The sequence below is a fragment of the Tetrao urogallus genome (assembly GCF_951394365.1).
Source record: "Tetrao urogallus genome assembly, chromosome: 5".
Lineage (NCBI taxonomy): Eukaryota > Metazoa > Chordata > Aves > Galliformes > Phasianidae > Tetrao > Tetrao urogallus.
The window spans coordinates 48,956,237-48,983,990 of NC_136818.1; the positions used below are offsets into that span (position 1 = coordinate 48,956,237).

Below are 27,754 nucleotides of genomic sequence, written 5' to 3' on the forward strand. Positions count from 1 at the left end.
ATGGAAACTAATTCAGAAGAAGATAAAATTTTGAGACCATCCTATGTAGCTGGCATAGAGCTTCCAGAAAGAACAGGACTGGTAAATGTGGAAGACATAAAAACAAATCTCTCTGATGAGTTTAGTTTGGTTTCTTCAAGCTCAGACATGAGCCGGGTAAGAAAGCTTCAATATTAAAATTAATTGGATCTTGTAAAAGAAGCTTCATTCTTTTCTTGGTAAGAAGAATTAGCATCTTAAAGAGGAGATGACAGTCATCTCTTCTGTGCCTTTAGACTGTGCGTAGGCTAGACCAAGATGTGTGGTGTTGCTTTGATACCTTATGGGGTGCACCAGTCTCAGTGGGTGAAGCTGACGTCACTTCAGAGAAGCAGAGTGATGGAAGACTTGTGCTTATAGTTGGCCTGAATGCAGAACATGAGTGTACTGCAGTATTATTTGTTTTGAAACTCTAGGCTCTCACAAGGAAGTTTAGCAGGGGCCAAAGCACTTGTGAAAACAGAGTGAAATATTCGTGCTTCCCGTGTCATCAAATGAGTCTGTTACAACAGGCTGATGAAAAGAATGCTGTCTAAATGTGCTAATCATCAAAGAGAGGATCTAGTCAGATTTGTAACTTCCAGCTCTTTCAATTTTAGAGGTCTAGTTTGGAGCCTAGGGGACACATACAAGTTTGCCTGCGCATTAAGCCCTTTACAGCACTGGAAAGAGCAAATGGATCTCAGGTACGACATTTACTTAATCTTAACGCTAAAAACAAACAACAAAAAAAAACCCAAGCTACCAAACAAAAGAAAACAAACAACCCTTAATGTATACTTGTTTACTTTTCCCCTTATGATGATCTTTTAAAACACTTTTGATGCCTGCATTACTTGTGCTTCCTTTTAATAGGGGTGTGTTTCACTTGAGGACTCAACAAGCGTTATACTGAAACCCCCTAAGAGCTCCTGGAGTCGACCGACTGAGAAAACTGCAGGACAGGCGATACAGAAATTCACCTTTTCACGAGTAAATGAATTTTCTTTAAATGCCTCTAAGTTATTTGTGGAAGATGTTGCTTGTCTTCTGTTACTTAAGATAGAACCAACAAGTTTCTCTTAAGAATTCCCTGTATGATTATAAGCGTGTATCTGACTCCTACAAGTATGTAAGGACTGCTTAAACAAGCTAAAGAGATTAACCAGCTTCTTGGTAACGTTCAGGTGTTTGGACCTGAAGCAACTCAAGAAGAATTCTTTGAAGGTGCAGTGAAGCAGCCAGTGCTAGACTTCCTAGAAGGATGTAATCGCCTTGTTTTTACGTATGGCGTTAGAAATGCTGGGAAAACCTACACATTCCAAGGTAAGAGTAGAAAAGTTTTTTCCTTGAATTAGTTTCTTGAAGCAGGATTTACTTCTAGAAGAGAGAGATGTTTTGACTTCTTACCTAGTGACTCAGCAGGCTTTGTACATTGCCTTCTATTGAATATTAGCAGCCTTGAAAAGTCTTCTTCCATGACATATATTACTAAAGTGACAACTGTAGTCACTACCCGAATTTGCGTATACGTGCAGTGGTAGTCCTTTGTAAGCCAGCAGGAATTTCAGAGAGATGTGCATGACTTCCATGTCCAAGTACTCCAAATCTCAGGGCGAAGAGAAAGCTGTGAAATCGAACGATCAGTCTGTGAGAAGGGTGCAAATCAGCAACTTTGGTTTTGGTTCCTACAATGACATTATGCATCTTAGATGCTGTTTTTTATTTGAAGAAAGTATGTCTGAGTTTGTTGGATTTATCGTAGGCAGAGATTAAACATTTTGAAACATTTGAGCAGGCTATTTCCATCTTTTTTCAAGTTTCTGGGTTTAGTAATAACAATGTCATAGAAGCTTGTCTTTTTTGAGCTCTAAGAAAAGGCAGTGGGGAAAGAAGTTGAGTTCCTTGAGCAATAGTTACAAGGCTCCCAGGTACTGGTTACTAAGGTTGGTGGGATGAATACAGTGGTGTTACAGAGACATCTCTCTGGTTGTATGTCAGGATTATTTCAGAGAGGGGAGGAAGCCTGGAAAACAGTTGAAAACTTGCATATTTGTTGAATGTGGGATTTTGCTGCGTTTTCTTTTCCCCCTTCTCTTATGGCTAAGCTGATGCAGTATATCTTGGCTGCTTTCAAGTGATGCCCTGTAATGTCTAAGGAATGGGTTGTGTTTCACTAGTAACACTGCAAACGCTGCTTCAGACTGTAACTGGCCTCTAATTTTTTGTGTGTGCCTTGAGATTCAAATCCGCTATCTTCGTCTTCGTTTACTTTGTACGTTGCTCATGATAATTACTGGGGCCTTTCTTTTGCTTACAGGGACAGAAGATGATGTTGGTATTTTGCCAAGGACGATGGATATGTTGTTTAAAACTATTGGAGGAAGGCTATACACCAAAATGGATCTGAAACCTATTCGGTGGCGAGATTACATAAAACTGACTAAAGACCAAGTGAGAGAAGAAACTGCTCTTAAAAATTCCTTGCTTCGTCTGACAAAAGAGGTAGGAGACTACTTCATAAAGAAACGATGAGTACATGCGTCTTGAGAGAGCTCAGTGTGATCCTGTGCATTGTGTGATGAAAGAGGCTTGTGTGTTCTCACGCAGTTGTTTATTCATCTTTCTGTTCCTGTCGACAAAGAATGAAGCATCTTCTTAGTGGCATGCCACACCATAGTGGGGTATTTCAGTTGTGGAGTTAGATTGATCTTATTGAGGAGTTAGTTAAGTGTGCGTCAAAGGCAGGTGGCAGTCAGATTCTTTCTGAATAACTTTGAGAGCCCAGGCACGTGTTAAGTCTGGCTGCAATGATCTGTAAGTATGGCGGGGGGAAACAACACCTGTCTTCTACATGTGCATGAACCAAAGCTCTGTTCCAGGTTTAGTGAGGATGTGGAAAGAAAATGCAGTGAACGGCTGTATGCTGATCTTAACTCTCTAATGGAGTAGGATGAGATGTGATCATGTGCTAGAGGTGCCTCCTCTGGTTTCAAGAGCCATGTCTGTAGGTAGAACACTTGACCTGATAAACTGACTAGGTGCAAGCATTTTTCTTTCCAGTTTGGGATTCTCCTCCAATTTTTCTTTTTTCCCCCTGTATCGGCGAGCTGTAGTATGTTATAGTAGAGGAATTGTCAGGAATGAGTAGTAAGGTAAAAACAAGACTGAAAGCAGGAGTGTATGAGTGCACTGAACCAATCGTAACGTACTGCCAGGATTTTTGGTGTTGGCATATTGAAACTATGCTGTACTGCTTTCTGGGAGGGCCATATAGCTGTATTTTAAAAAAAAGAAAAAAAACAACCACAAAAACACAGGTGGTGTGTTGGTGCTGTGCTTCAGTAATAAATCCAGAAGTCTCTCTTTTCTTTTGCAGGTAGAGCATCGCAATAGCACTAACGGCAAAGCACCGGCTGATTCTAAGGGTATGTTTTGTATTAAACAATACAGAAGCTTTTCTAACTGCTAAGGTCAAGAACGGACTCTTGGCTAATGTTAATAATAAAAGGATTATTTGGCTTTTATTTGCGATGGATTGGAATAATGGGCAGGACATCTGGGCAGAAAACAGAAGGGATGAAGTGGTTAGGAGACTACTTGGACGTCTAGCATAACCTGGTGTTAAGCACGAGGTGTAAGTATAAAACGAAGAGAAAGAGTATGGCTTGTGATAAGATTCCTAGTGATATTCTGACAGGCTTTTAGGGCATTCAAGAACTACATTAAAAAGCCTTTGAAGAGTTCAGAATATTTCTAACCCAACTAGACGCGTTAGATTAGGTTTTGGAAGTGAAAAAGCAAGCTCTCAAGTGGATGTGTCTTTGCAAAGGTGTAGGGCAAGCATATGACTTCCAGATGCTCTGTGTGTGTATGGGAGGAGGGGGATGTCCGTGGTTTTTGCCTGGGAAGAGTTTTCTTTAATTAACAAGGCTGCTGTAATCTTAGTCGTTACTTATTTTTAAATGCAATTAGTTTTGCTGTCTCTAGATTGACTTGTAATATTTTCTACTTTGCAGGTGTAGGAAATCTCTCAAAAGGATCAGAACAATCTAGCAGATTATCTCTAGATAATTTCTCAAAGTTCTCTGTTTGGGTTTCATTTTTTGAGATTTACAATGAATGTTTTTATGATTTACTGGCTCCTATGTCAGATGACAGGAAAAAAAAGACACTTGGCCTTGCTCCAGACAACAAGGGATATTCTTACGTGAAAGGTAACTGGAGTGCTTTGCAAATCACCAAGCTTGTCATGGAAAAGTGCTATTTCTGTAATAATGTTTCTTCTGAGATAGAAAACTCTTAAATGTGTTCAGTTTAGCTCTAGAAATGTCTGCTTGAATGCAGAGGCATACTGTGTCTTGCCCTTTTCCATGGGAGGAAGAATCTCAGTCTTATCTCTCATCAGCTTATCGTGTATCTGAAGCAGACTTAATACAATATTTTCTTGTGTTGACTAAATGTATTATTCTTCGTTTGTATACCTCATTTCTTGTTCACTTTTCGTTTTGCTAATGAAGCTCCCAAAGTCACTTTTCCTTCTTCTGAAAGGTCTGCAGTGGGTTCAGGTCTCTGATTGTGAAGAAGCTTTTAAACTTTTTGAACTGGGACAGAAACACCGGAGTTTTGCAAGCCCAAAGCTGAATGCTTGCTCCAGCCGAAGGTGGGAGACTTTGTCTGAGGTTGGGTATAAGATGGTGTGGGGAAGAGGGATAAGTGAAAATACTGCCTGTGGCTTTTGTAGGGCAGAAGGCTTTAAAGAGGCTTGATATCGAGTGTTCCATTAGATATCCTGTAACTGCATGTGATTCTAGTGCTTGAAACAAGATGGATTAGTCCTTCAAGCAGATAAGCGTGTACAAAAGCCAATTGTTTTATCAAAAACTCTCAGCAGAATAACTAAGCCTTCTTCTGTCTAAGTACTGGTGTTTTGGGGGAGGGAAGAAAAGCAAAAAAAGCCGAGAAAAAAGTCTCTTTAAAAGGCTTACTGCATCCAGTAGAATTATGAAGTTAATTGAATCTCAAGTAGATCCAGCAGCGTTTTGACTAGATGTTGTAGATTTGTAAAAATACATGTATTTCTGTCCTTTCTTCATTTCTCCTTACTGGTTTTAAATTTCTCCTTTTAGCCACAGTATATTTACCATCAAGTTACTAAAAATTGAAGACCTTGAAATGCCACGAGTGACACGAGTCAATGAGTAAGTTCAGAGCAAAGGTCCCTTCTTCTTTTGGGGTGAAATTGTCAGTTGTTTTCAGTGTTGGTGTATTGATACTAGGCTACGTACTCAGTGTTCCCTGATGGAGCCTCGTGTATGAGCGGTGGTTCCCCATTTCCTATCGTCATACGGTACTAAACCATCCAGTTGCAGTGCTGTTCTGCATCTTGTGCCCCCTGTTCAGCACAGTGTTCCTCTATCCTGCTCCACTCGACTTCTGAACTAACGTTAAGTCCTCAGAAAGAAGCGCATGGCAGAAAAATGGAAGCTTTGTTGAAGAAGCGTTTGGCAGGAAGTAGCGTGCAGCTTCGCTAGGAAAGCAACATTAAAAAGCATGGGAGGGTTCAAGAAATTCTTCTGTTGGGAGGAGTGGTTGTGTTAGAAATGAAAATAATCAGGGCACGTTCCGAGGCAAGAAAACTTAATTTTCCTTATCTGCCTTCAGGTTATCCCTGTGTGATCTTGCTGGTTCAGAAAGGTATACCAAGACGCGCAACAAAGGTGATAGGCTGAAAGAGAGTGGAAATATCAATACGTCTCTCCTGACTCTAAGCAAGTGTATCAGTGCACTCAGGATCAGTCAGCAGTCAAAGTAAGTCCTTGTACTAACTGGAAACCAGGTGTGGATTTCAGGTATTGCGTGCAACGTTTAAGCTATTGTCTAAAATGCAGAGTACAAAGCTAAGGCATGAGTGAAAAGTACACGTAGACTTCTGCAGTTGTGTGAAGCCTTGTTGATCTAACAAAGTGGTCTATAAACTTGCCGTCTTTGTTTATTTTTTACTTTTGATTTTTTTAAGTAAACCTTTGAGTTCTGAATCTTTGAACGTGTTATCGTGGACTTAAGCAACTTAACATTGTTTCTTCTGGCCTTGCCTTCTCAAAGAAATCCTGGGATAAGATAGACAGTTTCTCTTCACTATTTTCTCTACAATAATGCAGACAGAAGAGAAGCCTACCTGCTATTTTTGCCTGCGGTTGGGCTCTAAGTGAGTGCAGGCAGAACTTTCTGTGTTTTAAAAGGATGTAGTATTTATTTACAGTCACAGCTGGATGCAACCGCTCAGGAGCAGCTTTCTCTGTAGATTCTCATTTGAAGATGTCTTTCTCCCACACAGATTAAGTGTGGTCTGTGCTTGGGGAATGCCATTGTGTGCTTGAAGAAATTCTCTTATTTGCTAACACTCTGCCTGGTAGCCTACTCAAATTCTGTTGTGCTTTAAAGAAGATGAAAATAGGCCTAGCTAGAGGTTTAGTCTCTCGTCGGTCCTTCCTTTCTAGGTAAGAAGGGTGCCGTTAAAGTTAGCAGCTTCTTGAAGAGCTGTGATGTGTTCAGAACTGTTTTATGTTCTGGTCCTGATCACTTGACATCTGAACAATTCAGAAGAAATGTACTGAAGCTTAATCACTTATCATATTGATAGATGACTTTGATAGTCATTTTCTTAACACGACTCTTGTTTAGCACTCCTGCAGTAGAGCTGCTTATGGGTCGTGTGTGTGTTGTGACAGCAGTGTAACTATCTGAAGCTTTCTTGCACTATTTGCAGAATTCAGTAGCTGTCAAGAGTGCAGTGGGCAACCTCACCAGGGAGGTGAGGTTTTCGTACAAGTAGAAACTGTTTTCTGAGAAGTAGATAGGCCGTTTTTGCAAAGATGGTAAGGGAAAGAGAAAGGAGAGAGAGAATTGAAGGTAATGTGAGGCCGTGTGACCTAACATAGGCTAAATGTTGGACGTACTTTTTGTTTTAAATATTCTTGTGCGATGTCCAAGAAGATAAAGGCTGCGTAGTAGCTGGAACAACCACACAACCTGTCTGCAGACTAGCAAAAAGCGATAGCATTAAAAACAGCCCACAACCCAAAATGATGTAAGGAGTTCTGCCGCTATTAATATGCTGTCTTCCGCTTGGATAGCTCGTACACTGAACTGAAGTTGTTAACTTGTGGTAATGGGCTTTGCTGTGGTTTTTGTCTCCAAAGGGTGCAGCAGCACATACCGTTTCGGGAGAGTAAGTTGACGCACTTTCTTCAGGGATTCTTCAGTGGAAAAGGGAAGATACACATGTTAGTAAACATCAGCCAGAGTGCTTCAGCCTATGATGAAACGTTCAACGTGCTGAGGTTCTCAGCTCTTGCACAAAAAGTGAGTGTGCTGTAGTCTCTCCTGGGGTTGTTGTGTTTCTTTGGGGTGTGAGGGCGGAAGCCCTTCTCTTCTGAGAATCTTATTCCTAAAAGGTTTTCAGCCTAACAAGAAGCAACTTGTCATATCGGGAGGAAATTCTCCACTATTTACTTAATTTTTCTCTCTTCCCAAAATATGATCCCACCCAGGAAAGCCAATCCAGCTAGCCCATACGTGTTGTAATTTTGACTCTTGTTCAGGTCAAGCCCTGACAATATAAATGGAGCAGCAAAGAGTTTGAAAGGCTGTGTTATGGCCGTAAGAGGCTTCAGTGGGGAAGCGGAGGTTAGTCAGAATGGGTAGGAATGAGAGTCATGATATAAGGCTGAGGAAGTTAAACTGTCCGATCAGTGCTGCAGGCTTGATGGAAGTGTTTGAAGCGTTGGCAGTTTGTTGTCTGAAGAGTGACTGGTGGATGTGTGCCCTCGGATTGTGGCCGTATCTAAGGAGGTTAAGTGGGAAAGTCGAAGGAGCAGCCTACGAGGGTGATGTGGTTGTGCAAGACAAAGACCTGAAAAGATGATGTCCAGTTGCATTGAGTGCAACTGGAAACTGAAAGCAAAAGCAGAAACCTGTGGCTTCGTGAAGTGGCAGTTCTTGCACGTTGTTTGGCTAGTGATAGTCTTGAGACTAAGGGGAGGATTGGAGTCTGCAGTAATTCCTTTCTACTTTCTTGAAAACTGGTTGAAGTAGTGACCAAACAAAGGCTATAGGCCAAGGGAGTAGTAAGCTCCGGAGAGGAAATGACAGCAGGTCCCTCTTGGAAGTACTAGTCAAGGTTGAAGGAATACTGATGGCTTTGTTCTTTTATTTCCTGGGCAGGTTGTAGTAACGGATGCATCTGTTCCTCCTCGTGATGAGTCATTTGGCCAGAACTCAGCCAGTGGGTCATCAATGCCCTGTTGCTCTAAAATGACCGTCCCAAGGAGAAGCACTGGATTTCTGTGGGACTGGACCCTAGAAGATGGAGTGGAAGATGATGACTATGAGATGGAGCAAGAACATAAGAAGTCAGGAGAAGAAACAGTGCTGAAATACGAAGAAAATAACGTCCTGATAGGGAAAGAAGAATATTCAGTAAGTGCCCAGACTGCTTTAAGAATTAGTGCATCCCTGAGGCTTGTAACAACATCCTTCTTTTCTTCCATCTCCCTCCTCTTCGTTCTGAGCACCCTTTCTGTCCCTAAATTCAATGTTAAGAACTAAGTGGAATCTCAGAATCACAGAATGGCCAGGGTTGGAAGGGACCTCAAGGATCATGGATCTCCAACCCCCCTGCCGCATGCAGGGCCACCAACCTCCCCATTCAATACTAGACTAGGCTGCCCAGGGCTCCATCCAATCTGGCCTTGAACACCTCTGGGAGGGGGTACCCGTAATCTCTCTGGGCAGCCTGTTCCCACCCCTCCCCAACCCCCCCCCAAAAAAGGGCATCTGCAAAGTAACAGCTGAATTCTATATGAATTATCTGCTTTAGATTTCTTGGCAAATGACTTATCTGAGCAAGCCTGTAAGTTATTGAGCTAGGACCAAATGTGAAGGCTTCTGTTTATGAATAAGTTAATGAAAGAAGTGGGAGGTCATTTTCAAATAGAGTGAAGGGAGAAAACTCAGTTCTAGCGAAACCATTGCTTGATGAAAAACTTAATAGTGCTGTTATCCTAGGCACTGCTGAGTCTTGTGGAAGACTTGAGGAACCAACTTATTGCTGAGAAGAAGGACAAGTTACTGCTGGAACTGAAAATTTGTGATGAAGTGGCCCAAAAATTTACCCGATATGTTGCTCAGCAGGAAACAGAGTTCAAGTAAGTTAGCTTTAAACGCTCTTAAAGTTATTGGTTGAAAAGGAAAGGTGAGGGTGTATTCCCGTGTTGCTGAGAGTTGGATTGGATGAAAGAATAGTCTATTATTCTGCTGGACTTGCTCTTTTACTCTTACTTGGTCTCTGGTAAGAAATCAATGTCTACCTGGACGGTGGAATTTAGGAGAAATACAGCGCAGGAAAGGCTTTGATTTGGAGGCTGAGGAGAGGAGGGTATCTTTACTGACTGCTCTCTTAGTGGCAAACAGAATTTTTCTGGCTTGAGGAGCTCAGGAAGAAGTCTTCTAGTAAACATTTGCATCTGTTGTCACCTGCTGCTGCTCTCCCCCACCTCCATCAGGTCTTGGGGAGTGGGGAAATACATTTCTTTGTCAGTGTAGCAGTAATATTCTGTGTATTATTCTGTGGTGCCGAAATAGAGAAACATCTTTGTTTTCAAGAAACTGCGCTAATAACGTAGCGGTTGAGATGGGTTGGCTTTTAGCTGACGTATGTTCTGTCTTTTGTTCTACAGAGAATGCCTTTCCCAGGAACGAGAACGGCTTGAAGAAAATTCTGAAAAGCGCCTTGAAATTTTGAAGGAACTTGTAAGTGGTTATGCTGACAACCCAGGTGAAGAGAAACTAAAGAATCTGCCTCGCAGCGAACAAGCTGAACCCCTGGTATTTTTTCGTTCTTGCTTTTTCTTAAATATTTTCCTTTTTACTAGTTTAGTGGTATGGGCACGTCTTAGGGAGCTGAAAGGCTGGTCACAAGGAAAGGCAGGCTGTGTTGCTGTATGATGAGCAAGATGCATCTATTCTTCATCTAGTACGAATGGTTGCTGAGCCTTTCAGACAGCTTTGGGAATTTGACGGCTTTTCTTTGTGTTTCTGCAACAGAAAACGAAAAATGACCCTGTGTTCGAGGAAAAAGGGAATCCTAGCTTACAGGTTAAATTTGCAGGAGTTGTATCTGTGGTAATATAAAAAAGGAGTGTGATAGTGGGTCATCAAATACTATAAAATATAATAGCTGTTGCTAGATTGCCAATTCACATCTCCCACTCCCCGCGCCCCCCAATACAACTCTCTGTTAAGTTGCATGTGAACTTGCAAGGTGGGCTTTGAAGCTGGAATTAAAAACTGTTTAGGTGGTTGACTTCACAGTGGCTATCCAAACTATCTGTAGAAGTAACAGCTATTGCGTAGGTAGCTATCCACCAACTGTAACTGACAAGAAATTGTGTTCCAGGGTGGAGAACATAGCGCAGTGCGTGACACCTGTGCTGATCTTGAGGGCATTCTTGATTCTCTGCAGCGTGATGTTATGGATATTAAAAAGCAAGCTGTGGCAGCACATAGTTACATTGCATCCCTAGAGGATCCACAGGAAGCTATTGGTCGGCTTGAGGAGCAGCTGGAAAAAGCTGGCTTTGAACTCATGAAGGCCAAGGAAGAGCTGACAGAGAAAAACACCAAACTACTTAAAACTGAGGAAGAGCTGAGACAGAAGAACAAAGGTGAGTTGTGTGATGCCATGGGTAGAAGAAAGAAATAGTTCACTAATCCGAAGTAGACATAAGCAATTTGAGCTGGAAGTAGAGGAGATGTTCTACGTTTGGAGCCATCGCCTGTATATAATACAAAGCCTGTGTGCAATATGAAGTGATTGTTTGTTCTGTGCATGTGTTCAGGTTGAACAATTGCACGGTTCTTGGTTATTTCATGTTTTTTCCGCTTAAGCTGCAGCTAGCAGGCTGAAGCTTTCAGAAGTATGGGGTTAAATGTCCCTGTGTAGATTTTGCTGTTGTACTGTAATCCCTGCTCTTCTTTACTTCTTGCTGATGCAACCTTTTCATTCCAACAAATACAACTTTTGAAACACTCCTATAAGTGCAGGCCACGTGCAAATGAATTAATTTCTTCAAATCTACTCCAACATCAGAATGTCTGGGAACATCTGGGGTTACTGAGTAAACTACCTATTGGCTACTTATTAATGCCAGTTTTTCTGTGTGTTACAGACTTTGAAATGCAGGTGATTCAATTGGATGAGTCTGTTGAGCAACTGAAAGAAGCAACCGAGGTAACTTTATCACGAAAATCCAGTGTAGGATTATTTGTTTAAAACCAAGTTGTGGTAGCTTAAAATGCTGTTCCAGTAGGCTCCAGGAGTAGCTTTCTCACCAAGTTTAGCGAAACTGAACTTGCGTTTAAAATGCATTGTGCAATTCGGCTACTTAACACTGCATTAGAAGCTGATGACTGAACTATTTTTTTATTTTGTTTCCAAGAGAATGAATGTGCAAAACGAAAGGATTCAAGTGCTAACAGACGTCGTGGTGCAGAAAGATGCCATTATTACAAAGCTACAAGACTTGAGATCTCATTTAGAAGAAAAAGTGAAGGACTATGTGAGTTTTGCCCATCTCACTATCTTTACACCGAAACAACCCATCCCAAACCCTATGCTTGTAATGCATTCACTTCTGTAAAAGTGATTTTCTGTACGAAGCTGTTGCTGTTTGAAATTGTAAACAATTCAGGTTAATCTGAAGATAGTTGTTGTTAACGCAAGCAAGAAAAATATCAGTGTGTTCCACCAACTGCTACCTGACGCTCCTACATCAAAGGAAGAGCAGCAGTAGGAGTATATTGAGCGGAGTTTGAAGTATGAGTGGATGGCCAGGATACCTCTACATTCTATGCAGTTAATAGAGCTCTCCTGACTAATGTACTGCAAGCTACTGAGTATGTGAAGAGTAGCTTGGCTAGAAGTGTGTGTGCATACCACTTCTGGTGGCTTTTCTTCATTTTCTACCTTGATGTGTGGTAGCCTGAAGTAGCTCTGAAAGCATTTATAGTTAATTCTGTCACTCTGGTAAACTCCTCTGGATTGTGTGCAAGTCTTTTGCTTTGTAACCTGCTAGGCTCTTGCTCTCCCTTGTGTACTGCACCGAGTATTGTGCTCGTCCTTATCTGAAGGTGTACCTGTTCTTGCTGTTGCTGGGATTTGTAACTGACATCTTTAGGGTCCCTGGATAAACGTTGCAGCTGTGTAGTTTTGTGAAAACGTTTGCCTACAGAAGATTACTGTGCGTTAAGTGGTCCTTTTGTTCAGCTTCAATGTAACTGGTCTTATATCAATACAGGAAAAGACTATAACTACTTTTAAAACAAAGCTGGCAAATGAGAACTCTAATAAAGCTAGTGAAAGCAGCCGATTCAAGGGACGTGCGGAAAGTGAGTTGGAAGTGGGCAGAAAGCGCTGTTTTGAAGATAAGCCTCCTGTGGAAGAGCCACCTCCAAAGAAAGGTACAGTTTCTTCCATCGCTGAGCCAGGGGTCTTCCAAAAAACCAAATTGATTCCTATTCTGGAATGGAAGCAAAAGGTTGTGAAGCGCAACCTTATGGTATGAGGAGAAAATCCCGTGTTATTCTGTAAATAGAAGTAACTGTAATGTAAATATCCCTTTTGCAGAAGGTCCTATGCTGTTCATTTCTGAATGCTTAAAATAAAAGCTTTCTGCACTATTTATTTCCTTTTTGCTGCTTTTTCCTCATCCACGGCTTAGCTGTAGTCCCTTCCTTTCTTGCCTTTCTCTTGCGAAATATGTGCAAGAGAGGAAAGCCATGCCTTGTTTGTATGAGAATGCTTCTCTTGGATGATTTCCCTCTGCCATCTTTAGGATCCAGTATTTATGCCAAATAATGTGACCACTGAATGGTATCACGCATATTCGTATTACCAGAGACAGAGGAAGGGAAATAGAGCTGATGTGGACTTTGTCGTACTTCCAGTTGTAGTAGGCTTGTTATAATCATATGACTGAAGCTCTCATTTAAAAAGTTAATGGTAGTACTCTTCCAGCTAGGAATTAAAATGGATAACTGATACTCACAAGGTCAGCCTTGAGTTTTCTGTGAAGAAATACTGACTATTCAATCATGTTGGATGTTGTTTTTTTTAATTTGTATTATAAGTGTCCAATTACTGTTTAATATATTTTCTTTAACTGTATTAAATATACACAATGTAACAATGAGCACAGGTGTGTTGTGCTGATTCTCTTATAGAATTTAGTTGTCCTAGTAGCGTGAGCAAAATTTCATTAGAGACGATAGGTTATCTTGGTTTGAAGTTCAGGGTATTTACACCATTCACTGAGCTTTCGGTCCCGTTTCCCACGTTTTGGGATCATGCTTTTTCCTTACTTGGTGCATAAGGAGCTTCTAGATAAACATCACATACCTTCTTGCAGTCTTACTTCTCTTGCTTTAGTGTTTGCTTGTACATTTCAGCACAAAGCATTTAGATTACTTCTAAGTTTTCCAATGGAGGATTTTACTCGCCTTTGCTAGAGGTGCTGGGAGCAATTAAAACCCAAAACCTGGTTTGGGACTGAAGATGCCACTGCTGTTGCTTCAGAACGACTTCTAAATCACTTGGGGGCCGTCTGTGGAACTTGTTGGAATGGTTAAGAGGCCGTTTCCATGCAATCCACGTGTATCTGTGTGTAATGCTGGCTGTGTGTGGATGCTACAAAGTTCTGCTTTTCTGTGGTTGTAGTAATAGCGGGACTCTACAAAATTTCTGTGGGATATATTGTGCTGTCACAATCCCTAGTCATTTAAGTCTTGACTTATTTTTTAAATGCTGAAGCAAAGTATGCATATTACTTAATGGACGTAGCTGGATTCTAAAGCAAGGAAGAAGTACAGCAGGAGTCACTTCTGATAGGAAGAAAATGCATGTAATTTTAGTTAGTGCTCACTAGCTAAGGAAAAACCAGCCCCAAGCTAATGCAATGTTTATGGAAACTTGAGTCTGCAAATGTGTACCTTTTTCTGAGCAAGCTTTCTATGCAAAAAAATAGTAGGTGTGGACAGAAGTAGGAATCCCCATAAGTTGTTCAGAGACCAACTGAAAAAAAGGAGACAGCAGATACCCACACTGAAGTGATCAACTTGTCCCGGATTTTATCTTTTTAAAGTAAGAGCACCATGAGTTTAAATGAAACTTCTCAGAGAACTGTCTAATACCTCTTAGAAGTAGGTGGATTCTTAGCTGTTTTCTAGGGATTGCTGAAGCAGGGAAGGTGGAAGCAATATAGCTGAATTATCTATTTCGTTCCCATGTTTCTTAAAACTAACCACATGTTCTACTAGTGTGCAGTGGAAGGTTGGAGTAGTGCCACGGTAAAAGCGTTCTTGCGGACTGAAAGCTTTTTGCTGCAAACTATGTCTAGAAGTCTGAGGCACGTGATTACGAGTTCAGAGGGCTTTAACTCCATTTGTACTTTCAAATACCACGAGATGTGAGGGTATGGCTTTCATGTTAAGACAGTTTTTCATTTAGTAGTTGATACTTGGTATTGTGAACTACTACCTAGTATTGATTTTCATCAACGTGAGCTGCATTCCTTTTCTTTGTGTGGTGTTTTTTTTCCAGTTGTTGTGAAGGAGAGAAAGAAAAAGAGCACTCTAGAGCAAAAGAGAATTGAACACGTGACGCAGAAGTGCTCTGCGTACCATATGGAAGTACTAGCACTGAGGGAAAGAACGGAAACCTTGGAACGTCACTTAGCTGTGCTTGAAGAGCATTGCAGGAGAGAAGAAAATAAAAAAGAAGGTCTCAGTAAGCAGGTCACAAGCCTGCGTACTAAGCTCTCTTTTTCTGAAGAAACAGCTGCTGACCTCTGTGAACAACTTCGGCAGTGTCAAGCTGAGTATCGGGAAATTGCTTCTGAGCTGGATGAACAGAGATCTGTAAATATGGGGCTAGAAGAAAAAAATGTTCAACTAAATAACATCATAGAAGTTGCCAAACAAAACATAATTGATAAAGTGTCACAAGTAAAAGCAGTGCAGACCAAATTAGGTGACTTATACAAACGTCACTTAGAGTCCTACGCTATCGATACTGACTTAGTCAATGTAGAGGATTCCTCAGGCTCTGAGGAAGATGAACCAGAGAGATCTCAAATTAGTTCTGCATGCCTTCAGTCACAGGCTTCTTCTCTGTCAGATCTTGCACAGGACCGCTCCTTTGACCACGGTCTTGAAAGGATTTGGGAAGCATGCAAAAGTATTATTGATGTTTCCTCACAAAAAAGTCAGCGGATCGAAGCACTGCTTCAAGATGTTGAAAGCCTAAGGAAGGGACTGAAAGATGCTGAGAATTGTAATAATCGACTTGACATGAAGCTAAGCGAGGTTACAAATCCAGATAGTCAGAAAGAAGATCTTATGAATCAGTTACAAGAGCAAGTAGAAAAGAAAACCTGGGACTTTGAAAAAAAGGCTGCGGAAGATCACAGAGTAATTGCACAATTTGAGGAGGAAGTTGCCAACTGTGAGGTAAAAATAAGAGAGCTTGAATGTCTCCTGGAAGCTTTCAGAGCAAAGGAAGGCAGCGTGACAAAACTCGAAGAGTTACTTAAGGAAAAGGAATCCATTATTGTAAATCTAGGAACAGTTATGGCAGCTCTGCAGGAGAAGTCTGCTAATGAAGACACAAAGGTTGAAGAGCTAAATAATGAAAAAGCAAATCTGATGGAAGAAGTTGTGCAGCTGAAAAACAGCTTGGAGCGGATGAAACACTCTCTTTGGGAAAAGGAAAAGAGTGAAAAGGAGAAAATGCAAACTATAGAATCGTAAGTAACTCCTGAGATAACTTACAGCCCTTTGAGAACGAGCTAGAGTTAAAACTCGTTCTTGTGAACATCCCTTTGACTTAATGCTTTTGCATGTTTATCAGTAGCCAAGCTACTACTTTAGGATGCTTTGGTATGCTACTTGAGTTCAAAGGGAAAACAGGAGCGTGCAAGGAAGCAAAGAATAACTTGGGGATTTCTGGTGGTTTTGTTGTACATCCCTCAGAACAGAATCTGAAGTATCTGTAGCTTCAGAATCTGATTATGAGAGGCAAGCTGAAATTTGAAAGTAATTGTTTAAATCTTGTCACTGGTCTAGATAGATCTAAGATTCTATTTACAAGTAGAAACCAGCAGGCAGGGCCTGGATTAAGCCACAAATGCTGTTTCCATGAGATGGGCAAGCTGAAATTTGAAAGTAATTGTTTAAATCTTGTCACTGGTCTAGATAGATCTAAGATTCTATTTACAAGTAGAAACCAGCAGGCAGGGCCTGGATTAAGCCACAAATGCTGTTTCCATGAGATGCGTACAGTAATGTTCTTTGTCTCTTTATTTTTAACATAAGGCTTAAAAAGGCTGTTACTGAGAGCTCTGTCCTTGTGCGGAATTTGAAAAAAGATTTGCAGAGGAAAGAAGAAGAGTATGCAGACTTAAAAGACAAACTTCCTGATGCCAAGAAACAAATTCTGCAAATACAAAGCGAGGTTTGTAGTCAAGTTTCTTCTAGAAGATTGTGCTTGGCTTTCTGTTGTTAGAACTTGTTTGCTCAAACCTTACCTACGAAGCTTAAAAATGTGTCACGCTGGTGGGGCAAGCAGCAACGCTTAGTGAATGTTGCCGTTGAAGCTGTAGAGGAGACCAGAAGTCAAGACATGGTTTCATAAAGATAACGAACAGAGGAAAGTAAACTTTGTTGGTAGTCTTGAATAATGTTTGTGAAAAGAATGGCTAATTGGCTTCTGGAGGGGGACTTGTGGTGATCTCTGTAGTAACAGTAGCCTTGCCTCTGGTATTTGTGGCAACTCCAAAGCCTCAAACCTGACTCTTGTGAAAAGTGCTGATAACTGGGAAGAAAAATGGTATTTACCTGACGAGAAATAGACTGATTTCCAGAGGCTCTTTGATATGAGGCATATCTATTTTTTTTCTTTATTTTCATCTTAATGATATTAATGATTATAATCTAGTTATTAAGCAGGAAGATATTTTACAACCGATTTTGCAGGCACTGAGTTGGAAATATTATTGTTAGTTGGAAGTGTTTAGGGTGGAAAATTGAGGCATAAAAATGGTTTTAGGTAACTTGGTTTACAGAAGTCTTAAAATAACTGTGTGCTTTACTTATGTTACAGGTGTCCTTATTGCATTCTATGGAGAAATCTCTGAGGAACAGAATTGATGAACTTGAAAAGATTAAAAAACAGTTCAGTGAAGAGCTGGATGTCAAAAGGCTTACTATCCAGCAACTTAGACAGGTACATGACTTTTATTAAAATTTCCTTGCTCATAATTTTCTTTTTTTAAACGAATGATGCGAGTATTCCAAGCACAGGAAAAAGCGTACAGAAATTGGGGTAAAATGAAAGTAGCCAACTGAAATTAGTGATAGACCATGAAAGGTGTTCAAATAATTTGTCATTGCAGAGCGCTGGCAGATTGCTTTAAATACAATAAGCTGCATAGTAAATACATGTTTAATAGCTGCATATAACCTGATTCTGATGAGTGACATCTCTGTATGTTAATTGAAATGTCTTACCTCAAACCCTTCTTATCAGCTAGAATACTTATTTGTACTTTATGAAAAAATGACTGATTGAAGGCTGTCTTAAAAATTTGCTTGTTTCTACTGTGTATGCTTTTCTCTCAATGTGAAATATAGGAGCTGTTGAATAACGAGAAGTTGGAAGAAGTCACCAGACAATATGAGAAAATACGTGAAGGTCAGCCATTATTTTTCCTCTCTCTCCATCTCTCTCTCTCTCTATCTCTGTGTAGTATCCATGTCAATGTTGTCACATCGCTAATGACTTTGGCGAGTCTTACACTTTTATATTTTAAAACGTGATTTGAGAAACTCCAAACTAGATGTTTAATAGTTACGCACTGCTTTAAATGTTATTGTATGACTATTATCAAGTAAACTTGAAAGTAAAGCAACAGATTTGGGAGAAGTCTCCAAGAAAGTGCAGATTTGCAGTGCTTTTTAAAAAGTCTGCTGCTCATGTGCTGTTTTAGTTGACCTTCTGAAGTAAACTCAACCTCTGAAATGTCAAGTTCTGCAATAACAGATTCTGTAGGCTGTAGGATGATCTTAGAGCAGCTGAACTACAGTCATTCTCTCATGTAATAAACTCCATATTCTGATTGTCCCTAGCACTAGAATTCTCACCTAAAACAAGTTGGTAAGAGTCACTTAAGAACTCTGTTTGTATCTGTATGTGAATATTTCAATAGAGATGCTCTGTTTCTTTCAAGAGAGCTTTTGGTCATGGGGGAACCTCGACTTGAAAACTCCTCGGGAGAGGATAACGGGAACTAATAGGGAGTTCATCTGTAAATTTTCAAACCTCCAGATCTGTGTGCAAAAGAAAAAACAATTGAAGCTATGAAGATGACATTAGAAGAACAAGAAGAGACTCAGCTTGAACAAGATCAAGTGCTTGAAGCTCAATTAGAAGAGAACGAAAGGCTAGCTTCAGGTAATCTTTCAGTGGAAAGGGAGCGGTGATGCATAAGTGCTTTAGATGTATTGTGATAGCCACTTCCATTTTCATTTGGCTTGGGCATTAATGTTCCATAGTGAACAACAAATTTCTACTTGTTAAAAGCTTCTGTTATTTCTTTGTTCTACAGCAGGCAAAACCTAAGTGGCTTTAGCAAAAAGTCATTAATGTGGTGTTTCAAATACACATTTGAAACGATAAGGTGTCTAACCTCATTCTGTGTATTGAGTAGAACTGGAGACGTGGAAACATAGATGCAGAGAACTGCAGAACCAGAGCAATAGTGACCGGCAGCAAAAGGACAGGGAAAGGGAAGAGGCAAACGTGAATGAAAACCATACAGAATTAATAAAGCTGCAAAAAGAGCTGAAGGTAACTTCACTTTAAAGTTGTAACTTCAACTTAGGAGACTACTTATAACATGATAAAGTAAACTGTTACATTGATGGAAAAATCTTCCTGTACAACCTGCAGTGCAGTGTGCAATAAGGACCAGGTACAGCTAGGAATATTAACTGAAAGCAAATTATAACTTAACATACATTTGTCCAACCTTTTTTCTATTAGTTGCTTGGGCAATTTGTATAAGCTATCCAAATCAGCACCTAACTTTATCGCCAGGAAGCCTTTTTTTGTTGTGCTGAGGGTCTAATTTTAATTGGCCTTGGTTAAAAGAATTTTTCTTTTTTTTCAAGTAGTTTCTCAGATGCTCTATGCTATATGTGAGTGTGTCTGACAGTAAGGTTGATTGCGATAGAAAAGGAGATAAAGTTGTTGTGGATTGGAGTGACGTTCTTGAGTACACATGGACTATTCCTACAGCGTAAATTGTGTTACGTTTCTTTGTCTTTCAACCCCAAAGGAGGTGCAAGTTATCTACATCTCCTGCAAGGCAGCATAAAATATTAGACACTTTTAAGTTAAAATAGTTTTTCATGCAGTGACTTTCGGTGTAAGTTCTGTAATGCTTGTGAGAACATTTATAAAGAGAAAAAGTTGTTCTGTGGAGTCCCTCCAGTATGAATAAGAAATACTGAAAAATATTATTATTAAATGGAAAAGAACTGATGAGTATGCAATACATGCACTGGGAACATTCTGTAGTAAAAACTGCTAATGTTTCTATGATCTTGTAGAAACAAGTCTATTTAATGACGTCCTGGCTTTTAAGACTTTTATTCCTTAATCACTTAGTATTTCATTTCTGATTCCTTTGAAATAGACAGGTGAGGCCAAGTATCAAACTGATAGAAAGAAGTGGCTGAAGGAAAAAAAAGGACTCCTGAATCAGGTAAAAGAAGCTGAGAATCTTCGCAACAGAGAAATGAAGAAGTTTGCTAAGGACCGACAACGGCACGGAAAGCAACAAGCAGAAATTGTAAGTGACGAGGTCTTGGCAGAGTCATCCAGAGTCTGTAGTTTGGAGACAACTTCACGCCAAGTACTAACAGTATGGGCACGTAAGAGTAGCTTGTCCAAGTCCCCTTGCTTTCTTATGAAGCCCGTATGAGAACTGCTTGATTTGGAAAAGGGAGGAATAGGAGGGTCACAAAAAGACAAAGCTTTCCTAACTACGTAATGAAATGTAACGTATGTGGGACTTAAATAAGAAAATTACAGTTGAAAAATAAATTACTGCTTAATGAGTCTAAGAAAACATTTTGAACAATAGGATTTGTTTGTTTTCTTTTCTGGAACACAGAAGGCCTCTAAGCCTTTAGAAGGAAGAAAAAGGCAATGGAGTTTCCAAAGGAACCCCACAAACTTCTCTCCAGATACTGAATAAAACTGCTGGGTCAATCTGCTCCCTTTTTTTTGCTCCCTTATCACTTTCCAAGAAGTGACTGATAACAAAGTGGTTGCTTGAGCTGTTCACTGAGCTGTTGTCATGTAACTTCTCAAACATGTACATCTGTATGGTGCACAAAACCTTTTTTGCATGCGGAAGTAGTTAGTCCTGACTTTCTGGACCTGCAAGCAGCACAGAGGATGTGAGGAGACTGGTACTGTTAGTAATCACTAAATGAGCAAACCGAAGTGGAGGTTCTTAAATAATACCAATGATAATTTTTCACAAGGAGAGTAACAGAGATTGTCTAATAGAAGCATGGTTTTGCTTCTGTAGTTTGTAGTGCAATAGTTCCAGAGCTCCCGTGGATCTTGAAGAGATCGTACATTTACTAAGACTGTAAAACAGTGCTACCTACCAAACTGTAAGAACACTTCCGTGTGTGCTAGTGCTGTTCATCGATAATCTTTTCTTTGTTTAGGCAAGACTTGTTGCCCAGCTGGAGGAAAAGGACAGCAATCTTCAAAAGTGGCGTGAAGAGAGAGATCAGTTAGTAGAAGCTTTGGAAGTGCAGCTCAAAACGTTGGCTGCTAATGCCGTGCAAAGAGAGAGAGAAATAGCAGAACTGAAACGATCGGCCTTAAAGGATTCAAGCAAGGTCAGCTCTCTTTTCTTCCTGCCTGATTGGCTACCCATAAATTCTGCAAAACGCTATGCCTGCTCTTTGTATTTTGGGTGTAGTTCTGTTCTTAAACACTGTCGTATTGACATCGTGTGCAGTGCAGCTAACCAAAAAAGCACCAAATTTGACTTCCGTTCTTCAGAAACAGCATTTCTGGTAGTGCTAGAGTTTCAAAATTTTTAGTAGTTCAAATAAACGGACGTCAGTTTGATGCTTTTGATCCTAAGGTTAGTCTGGACGTCTGTAACTTTTTCCCATACTTCACAGCGTTTCTTGGTCCCAAGCTAGGCTCAATACTTGGTCAGATAGTAGTTCTGTCTCAGGTTTCTTACTTTCTTTGTTTTCTCTGAGCTAGTATCTACAATGGCATGAAAAGACGGAAGGAGATGGGAAGAGAGATGCAGGGAAGCATCAAAGGCAGAGGGGGAATGATCTCTGGAAGTTGCCTTTTTTATTTCACTGTCCAGCTTTAAATCAGGACAGCCAATCTAAGCAGTAGCATGGAACTTCAGAAGCTAAACAGAAGACTAATTGAGTTGTGCTTTTTTGAGAATGCTTGGATATCTCCTTCTGTGGGATGGGAGCCGCGCTCATAGCAAAACTTCCCCTACAAGGGCTGACAGTTCTCACAGTACAGAGGTCTTCGTGAACAAATAAAAACCCTTTTAATTCTTGTATCTTAAGAGAAAGGCTGAAGCACAAGAGTAGAAGAAAAGAAAAGAATTCAATACATATTGTAATACATCTTCCCAGGCAATAAGGTGACTACTGCACTTGTAGCAGCGACCGTACAGAACCATGCAATGTTATTGTTCTTGATTAGCTTACTGTCTTAGCCTGCAATTCTGAAACGGTTGCTACTAAGTAACTGCAGTGCTGCTTGTGTGTGTTAGCTCCTTTTGCCAATCCTGCAACTCAGCAATTTTTACGGTGTTTGTTAGGATAATGAAACTGTGATAGAAGAGTTAAGAAAAGAACTGGCTGACAAAGATGACTTTATAAAGGAATTAAAACAACGCATCAACCACAATAGCCCCCAGGCTTTGTCAGAAGTACCTTTACTTGAAGAAAGACAAGGTAGAATGGATCGTTCTGTAAATGAAAAGGTATGATTATATTTACAGAAAATATGTACTCAAAGTCTTGTTCACCCCTTTTTGTTCTGCTGCTTTCCTAGAGATACTGGAAATCTCCCAGGAGTTAGAATCGCTTTTCTTAACATAGAGTCCTTTAACGACATATTCAGTGATGAGTGTTGGTTCTTTCTGTCTTCCACTCAGGCATGTGCTCTCATCCTCTCAGAAGCATTTTATTTACTGGAACTCCACCTCTGTATATATGCAATGGAACTTTTCCGTTCAATTTTCCATGTGTTCATGTGTGGACACTAAAGATTAGGCAGAGGTTTAGTCTCTGGCATTCTAACATAGCAGCTGTGAGCGTGCGGAGAGTACGGGCTGAATGGATGACAAGACGACCAGCATTACAGATTTTGTCCCTAAGTAACATCTGACTTGGTCTCTTTTGGAGGTGGAGTACTGAATGAGGCTGTTGGAGAGACACAGTAGGGTGAATCTGAAGATCACACGATGAATGGATGTTACTACCTTCACAGACTTGTGCTGTGAAGGTCAACTAACTTGTTCATGTGGTGTCTGAGCTTGAGATTCTACACTGGAAACTTTAGAAAACTCAAAATATTTTGGAGGTGTGCTGCACAGCTTGATCTTCACTGATTTTAAATGTTTACAGGCTGTGAAAAAAGAAAGCAAAACTAAAAACGGAGATGAAGAAAGTGTTCCAGGAAGACGTGAAGCTAAAGGGAATTATTCATCAACTCGACGTCCTAGCGGTATCACTTCATTAAATGAATCTGAGGTTAGTATGCGACTTCAAATCTGAAAATGTGGTAGTTGTACTGATCTTGATAAAGAATGAGTAGGAAAAGGTCTTGAGTTCTCTACACAATTCTCAAGCTTTGTTTATCCCTTTCAAGGTGATCAGATCATCTGTTTTCATAGCCTTTGGTAGGAATAAAAGCTGTTGAAACCATTGTGTGATGAATTCCTCTTATTTGCAGTTGAAAACTTTCCTCTCGTTGATGCTTATGACGTGGCTCATGATTACATGAGTCACCTGGAAAGCAATTTACAGAGCCACTGAAATGGGCACAGCGAATGGAACTTGTTTTCTTCCCCTGCAGGATTTCTAACTTTGCCAGCTTTCGTAAAGTAGCAGTTCTATGTATTCATGGCAGTAGTAGCAGCCATCTGCCATTTCCTGATGTCCCCAGCAGCCCGTCTTCCATGTTCTGTTCAACATCTGAACTTGCTTTTGATATGCTAGCTACTAGCTGAATTCCTGCCATAGAGAAGGAGGAGTCCACGTGATCACAGCTCTGACTCTGTTGTTCCTGCCGAGAAAAACAGGGTTGGGTGGATCTCTGCAACTCTAGTGTAGAAGAGGAAGGGCAAACTGCCTAAAACTAAGCTGGACGATAATAAGGCACTTGCGTCAAAAGCTTCTGTTCCTGCCCAGTTCTGCAGCAGCAGAGTTGAGATGAAGAAGATCATGTCAGTTAATTGTAGAAAGAGAATGGTTGTCTGTGCCCTTGAGAAAAATGAGCTGTAAAGCATCAGGCTCAATGTAACATGGAAAACTTTTTCTGTTACCTTAGATTGGAAACAATAATTTTAATTGTAACAGGTTCTGGGAAAGAAGGGCTAAACTCTGCTGTAACTGAAATAGACTGCTTCTTCTGTTAGAAGTGTTCTGTAAGCTAACAGCTGGGATACTGCAGGTTTGCATATCCTTCTCCAGATGCATGATAGTTTTTGATCTCATGGCTTCCCTAACACTTGCACTTAAAATTTCTCTGTGCTACCAGGAGCATTTGGAAACTGACCTCCACTCTTCTGAAGCATCCACAGAAAATGGAAAAACTGGTTGTTTCCCAAAACCAGAGGTGGAGATCCAACTGCCAACTCTGCAACCTGATAAGATGGAGATTAAGCAGCGCGACAGCATGTTACCTGCAAGGGTGAAAATGCCTAGGACAAGAAAGAAGAGAAAAAGTGATGACATGGATGAGGTATGACCTACACCAAACAGAAAACGAAATATCTGATGCCTTTCTACCGTTCCTCGTTTAAGCTTTAATAAATGCTACTTCTATCTCAGGAAAGTGGTTGAAGCATTTAATTGATGAACCTTGGCGTGGGGAGTCCAAGCTTTAATGAAACTAAACTACTAGCCAAGCTGGGTGATAATGATTTAAGAGAAGGGAAAGAATTTAATCTCAACTCCATTGTGAATTTTCTTTGAAAATCCGTAGACATCAGTCAGCTTTTCAGACTTCTTATACGTTTGCTTTCTATTTTGTCTGAAATATCTGAGTGTTTCCTCTGACTTGTCAACATGCAGTTTTGCTTCTTACGAGTCTTGGGGAGAACAAAGTCCACTCTGTATGGGGATGGCATCGCATCACAGGATGTCTAATACTGATATCTTAATAATGCTACCAACCCATTTGTGCACTTGAATGTTTATTTAGTATTTGATTCACATTGGAATTGTTACCACTAGCAAATACCTCCCTATTACTGAATGCAATAGCGTTGAAAGTGTTTGCTTTTGTGATATACCTAATGAAAAGTGAATCTTTCCAAAAGAGTTGTGGCTAAAACTTGTCTTATTTTCCCAGGATTTTGTGATAAGTGAGAACTCGAAAAATGCAAAGTCTGCCATGGCTTGTAATTCACCCTCTACAAGTGACAAGAAAATGGTTGGTTTTTGTTCTAGTTTGGAAGCTAGTTTGGGACTTTCTGTCATTGTATGGCCATTTGAAGGCAGTAAACATTCTTATGCAGCAGTGTCTTATCCTTATTTGTGTAGCTGAATGGGAATCTTAAACTCTTATGACCTCCTCCTATTAAATCCCATAAGCTTACCATAGAGCAAGTCGGTGTGTCCCAAGAGTGTATAATGGCTGGGCTGTAGTGTGGAATGATTTGGTGGAAGGCATATCGCAGACAGAATAGCTGGGAGGAGAAGCCTGAGCGTATTATCATGTGCTTCTGTAAGTGAAGCCCTTGTATTAAGCTGAGATTCATGTGATTTGCATGCATGGGAATGATTAAAAAGAGATGTTTTAATGTCTTAGGAGTATCCTTGGCATGGTTAGAGTGTGAAGAGTAGGTTTTTCCCAATGTGTTGTCTTCTGTTTTGTATGTTTGTTTATGTTTCTTATAGTTAGAGCAGCTTATGTAAGAAACATCTCCACAGCTTGGGATTTACTTTTAAAGAAACTACTGCTTCTTTAACAAATGTTAAGAAACTTATGCCTTGGAATTGCTGAGACTTTGACAACTCCCTAAAGGGTATAAAATTGTCTACGTTACTTGCAGTTGTAATATCATTAGCATAATAAACAGAGGTGTCAGTAGCAAAGCTCAAAATGTCGGCTTAAGATAACACTGACCTAAAATAAAGCTTAAACAATGCTCTTATTTCTTGTTCACGTGTCTGTTAAACAGAAACCCGGAAAAGAGTACTTCCTAAGAAAGCGAGTGTGTACTTCCGGTAGAAGATTGACTAGCAGGAGTGATGGAACTCTACAAAAAGTTGGAGATTTTCTTCAAAGTACTCCTTCTATTATTCACTCTAAAGGTTGGTGTAGAACAAGTAAGATTTATTCCACCTTCTGTAGGCACTGCAGAATGGCTTGTTTCTGCTGTAGGCTATGAATGTATATATTCTTAGAGAACTTGTCTGCCATGTTACGTTGCTCTTCAACTTATGAAATAAATGCATTTGTTCATCTCTTCCGAGATTCATTACTACTTGAATGAAAATCTGCAAGTATGCAGAGGAAGTTGACTCCACCTTGTGCTTCTGTCAGCACAAAAGTTAGGCCTGTTGTTTAGCTCCTGCCGAAGTTCCTCACTTCCAGCGACTTCTGAGTCATGTTTGTTTTTCATACCCTTGATGGACCATTGCAATTTCTGAATATTTTAATTTAAACTTGATGTATCACTTATGAACCAAGTTTATAATGAAGCTTTTGGCATTTGTTGATATAAAGACTCACGAAATCCGTAAGTTGGTCACTTTATGAATCAAAACAAATTTCTTCTAGCCAAGAAGCTGATGGCAGCAGTAAGCTCCCCAAAATCTCCTGAACCAGAAAGTCTTGGAAAGGAGGAGTTGAAGCCAAAAAGATCCAAAAGGAAGCTGTATTCAGCTGACATTTCCTGCCCTCTAGATATACCTGCTTCTTGGGTGAGCGATTACACATTACTATTCTGTCCAATGTAATGCATTTCTGTAGTCTTGTCTCAACATAAACTACTCAGGAGTCCAACAAACTTGAAGATTTCATCTATTTGCAGGAGGAGGTTGAAAGTGCTGAGCTATTTCTTTGTTCGACCTAGTCATTCTTGTTGGTCTTCCTGCAGTTTTATTTTATTTTCTCTTTGAAGATCTCCGTATTTGGCTGCTGGCTTACAGCAGCCTATGTAGGGAATGTAGCAATCATGGAGACGTCTTCCAATTTGGAATCACAGTTACTTACAGTGTGTTGGGTTGGGATTATTCTACTGCAGCTATGCTTTTCTAAAGCACAACTTGAACAGCTCTTTAGGTATGCTGAAACTGCGTTATCCTGCCCAAGCCAACTTGTCAAGGATCTGAAGTGCCAGGACTTGATGCACCATTTCAGAAAGCAATTTTGTGACTCTGCCAGCAGCTATGGTGCTGAGAGTTCTTGCTCTGTTGGAGCCGCATCCTTTAATTATGTTAGAGTCCTTTTTCTGTTCAACATAGTGTTCATTTGCCCACACTGTAACATCCCACCGAATTTTCTGTTGATTTGATGGATGAGGGGGGCAGAAACCAAAATGGGTTTTGTTAGAGCACGAAGGAAATGAGACAATTTTTTCTCTCGCTGTACTTCTGAGAGCATGGAACTGAACAGAGAAGTGAATTGCTGGGCAAGTCATAGCTACAGGGATTTAGGCTAGAAATGTTTTCTGAACACCCCATGTTTCACAAAACGTGCATTAGAATGCTCATTGGAAAATAAGCATTTTAAAGTGAATGCTGCCTTCAGGATTTCTTTGGGAGTGGGTATTTTTTAAAATAAACAGCATTTTGTACATGTGTCTTATTTGTTCCTTCTGATTAAGCTGCATTAAAACAATCTCCGTATCCTATAGATTTCTGTATCCTACAGAATCTCTGTATCCTATAGAATTCTGATTAAAAGATAATAAGCAAATGCCATTCTGAAATCCATTTAGGGGAAGAAATAGGTTTGCATGGGTCATTGTCAGTCTTGTGTAAAAAGATGAGTAACTTTTGAAATATTTTCTTCAGGTTTCTGTGGAACAGAACAAGAAGGAAAGCGACCATGTAATCATCAAGTGACGACTACGATCCAAAAAACGCTGAATAACCTTGAAGAAGCATGTTTGTTCCACTTAGTCAGGACTTAGTTCTGTTATATTGTTATTGTTATATCTGGTTGTTATTGAACGTTAACAGTTGCTTAGTTGTGTTCTTAGGTTTGTATATAGTATAGTATATATAGGTGTATAGTGTCTTTCTGACGTTTCAAACTGACTCTTGAAGTTGAAATAAATACCAGTTTTCTTGAATGATGTGTTTGGTGGTT

The 27,754-nt window shown here is 40.2% G+C and overlaps 1 protein-coding gene across 1 annotated transcript; it reads left to right on the forward strand.

Annotated features, from left to right (window-relative positions):
* Positions 1–27,507, forward strand: LOC306946673 (kinesin-like protein KIF20B; the record flags this gene model as incomplete). Its single annotated transcript, XM_079535766.1, has 33 exons — positions 1–156; positions 639–725; positions 895–1,011; positions 1,206–1,344; positions 2,339–2,523; positions 3,398–3,446; positions 4,038–4,235; positions 4,570–4,681; positions 5,148–5,219; positions 5,683–5,829; positions 7,221–7,383; positions 8,245–8,499; positions 9,088–9,227; positions 9,759–9,906; positions 10,478–10,745; positions 11,250–11,311; positions 11,520–11,639; positions 12,378–12,540; positions 14,678–15,881; positions 16,450–16,588; positions 17,237–17,359; positions 17,767–17,827; positions 18,461–18,586; positions 18,843–18,982; positions 19,833–19,988; positions 20,881–21,057; positions 22,023–22,187; positions 22,834–22,959; positions 23,969–24,172; positions 24,785–24,865; positions 25,617–25,749; positions 26,219–26,361; positions 27,457–27,507. The coding sequence occupies 33 exons, from the start codon at positions 1–3 to the stop codon at positions 27,505–27,507; spliced, it is 5,610 nt and encodes a 1,869-aa protein (XP_079391892.1).
* Between the last annotated feature and the right edge of the window lie 247 nt (positions 27,508–27,754).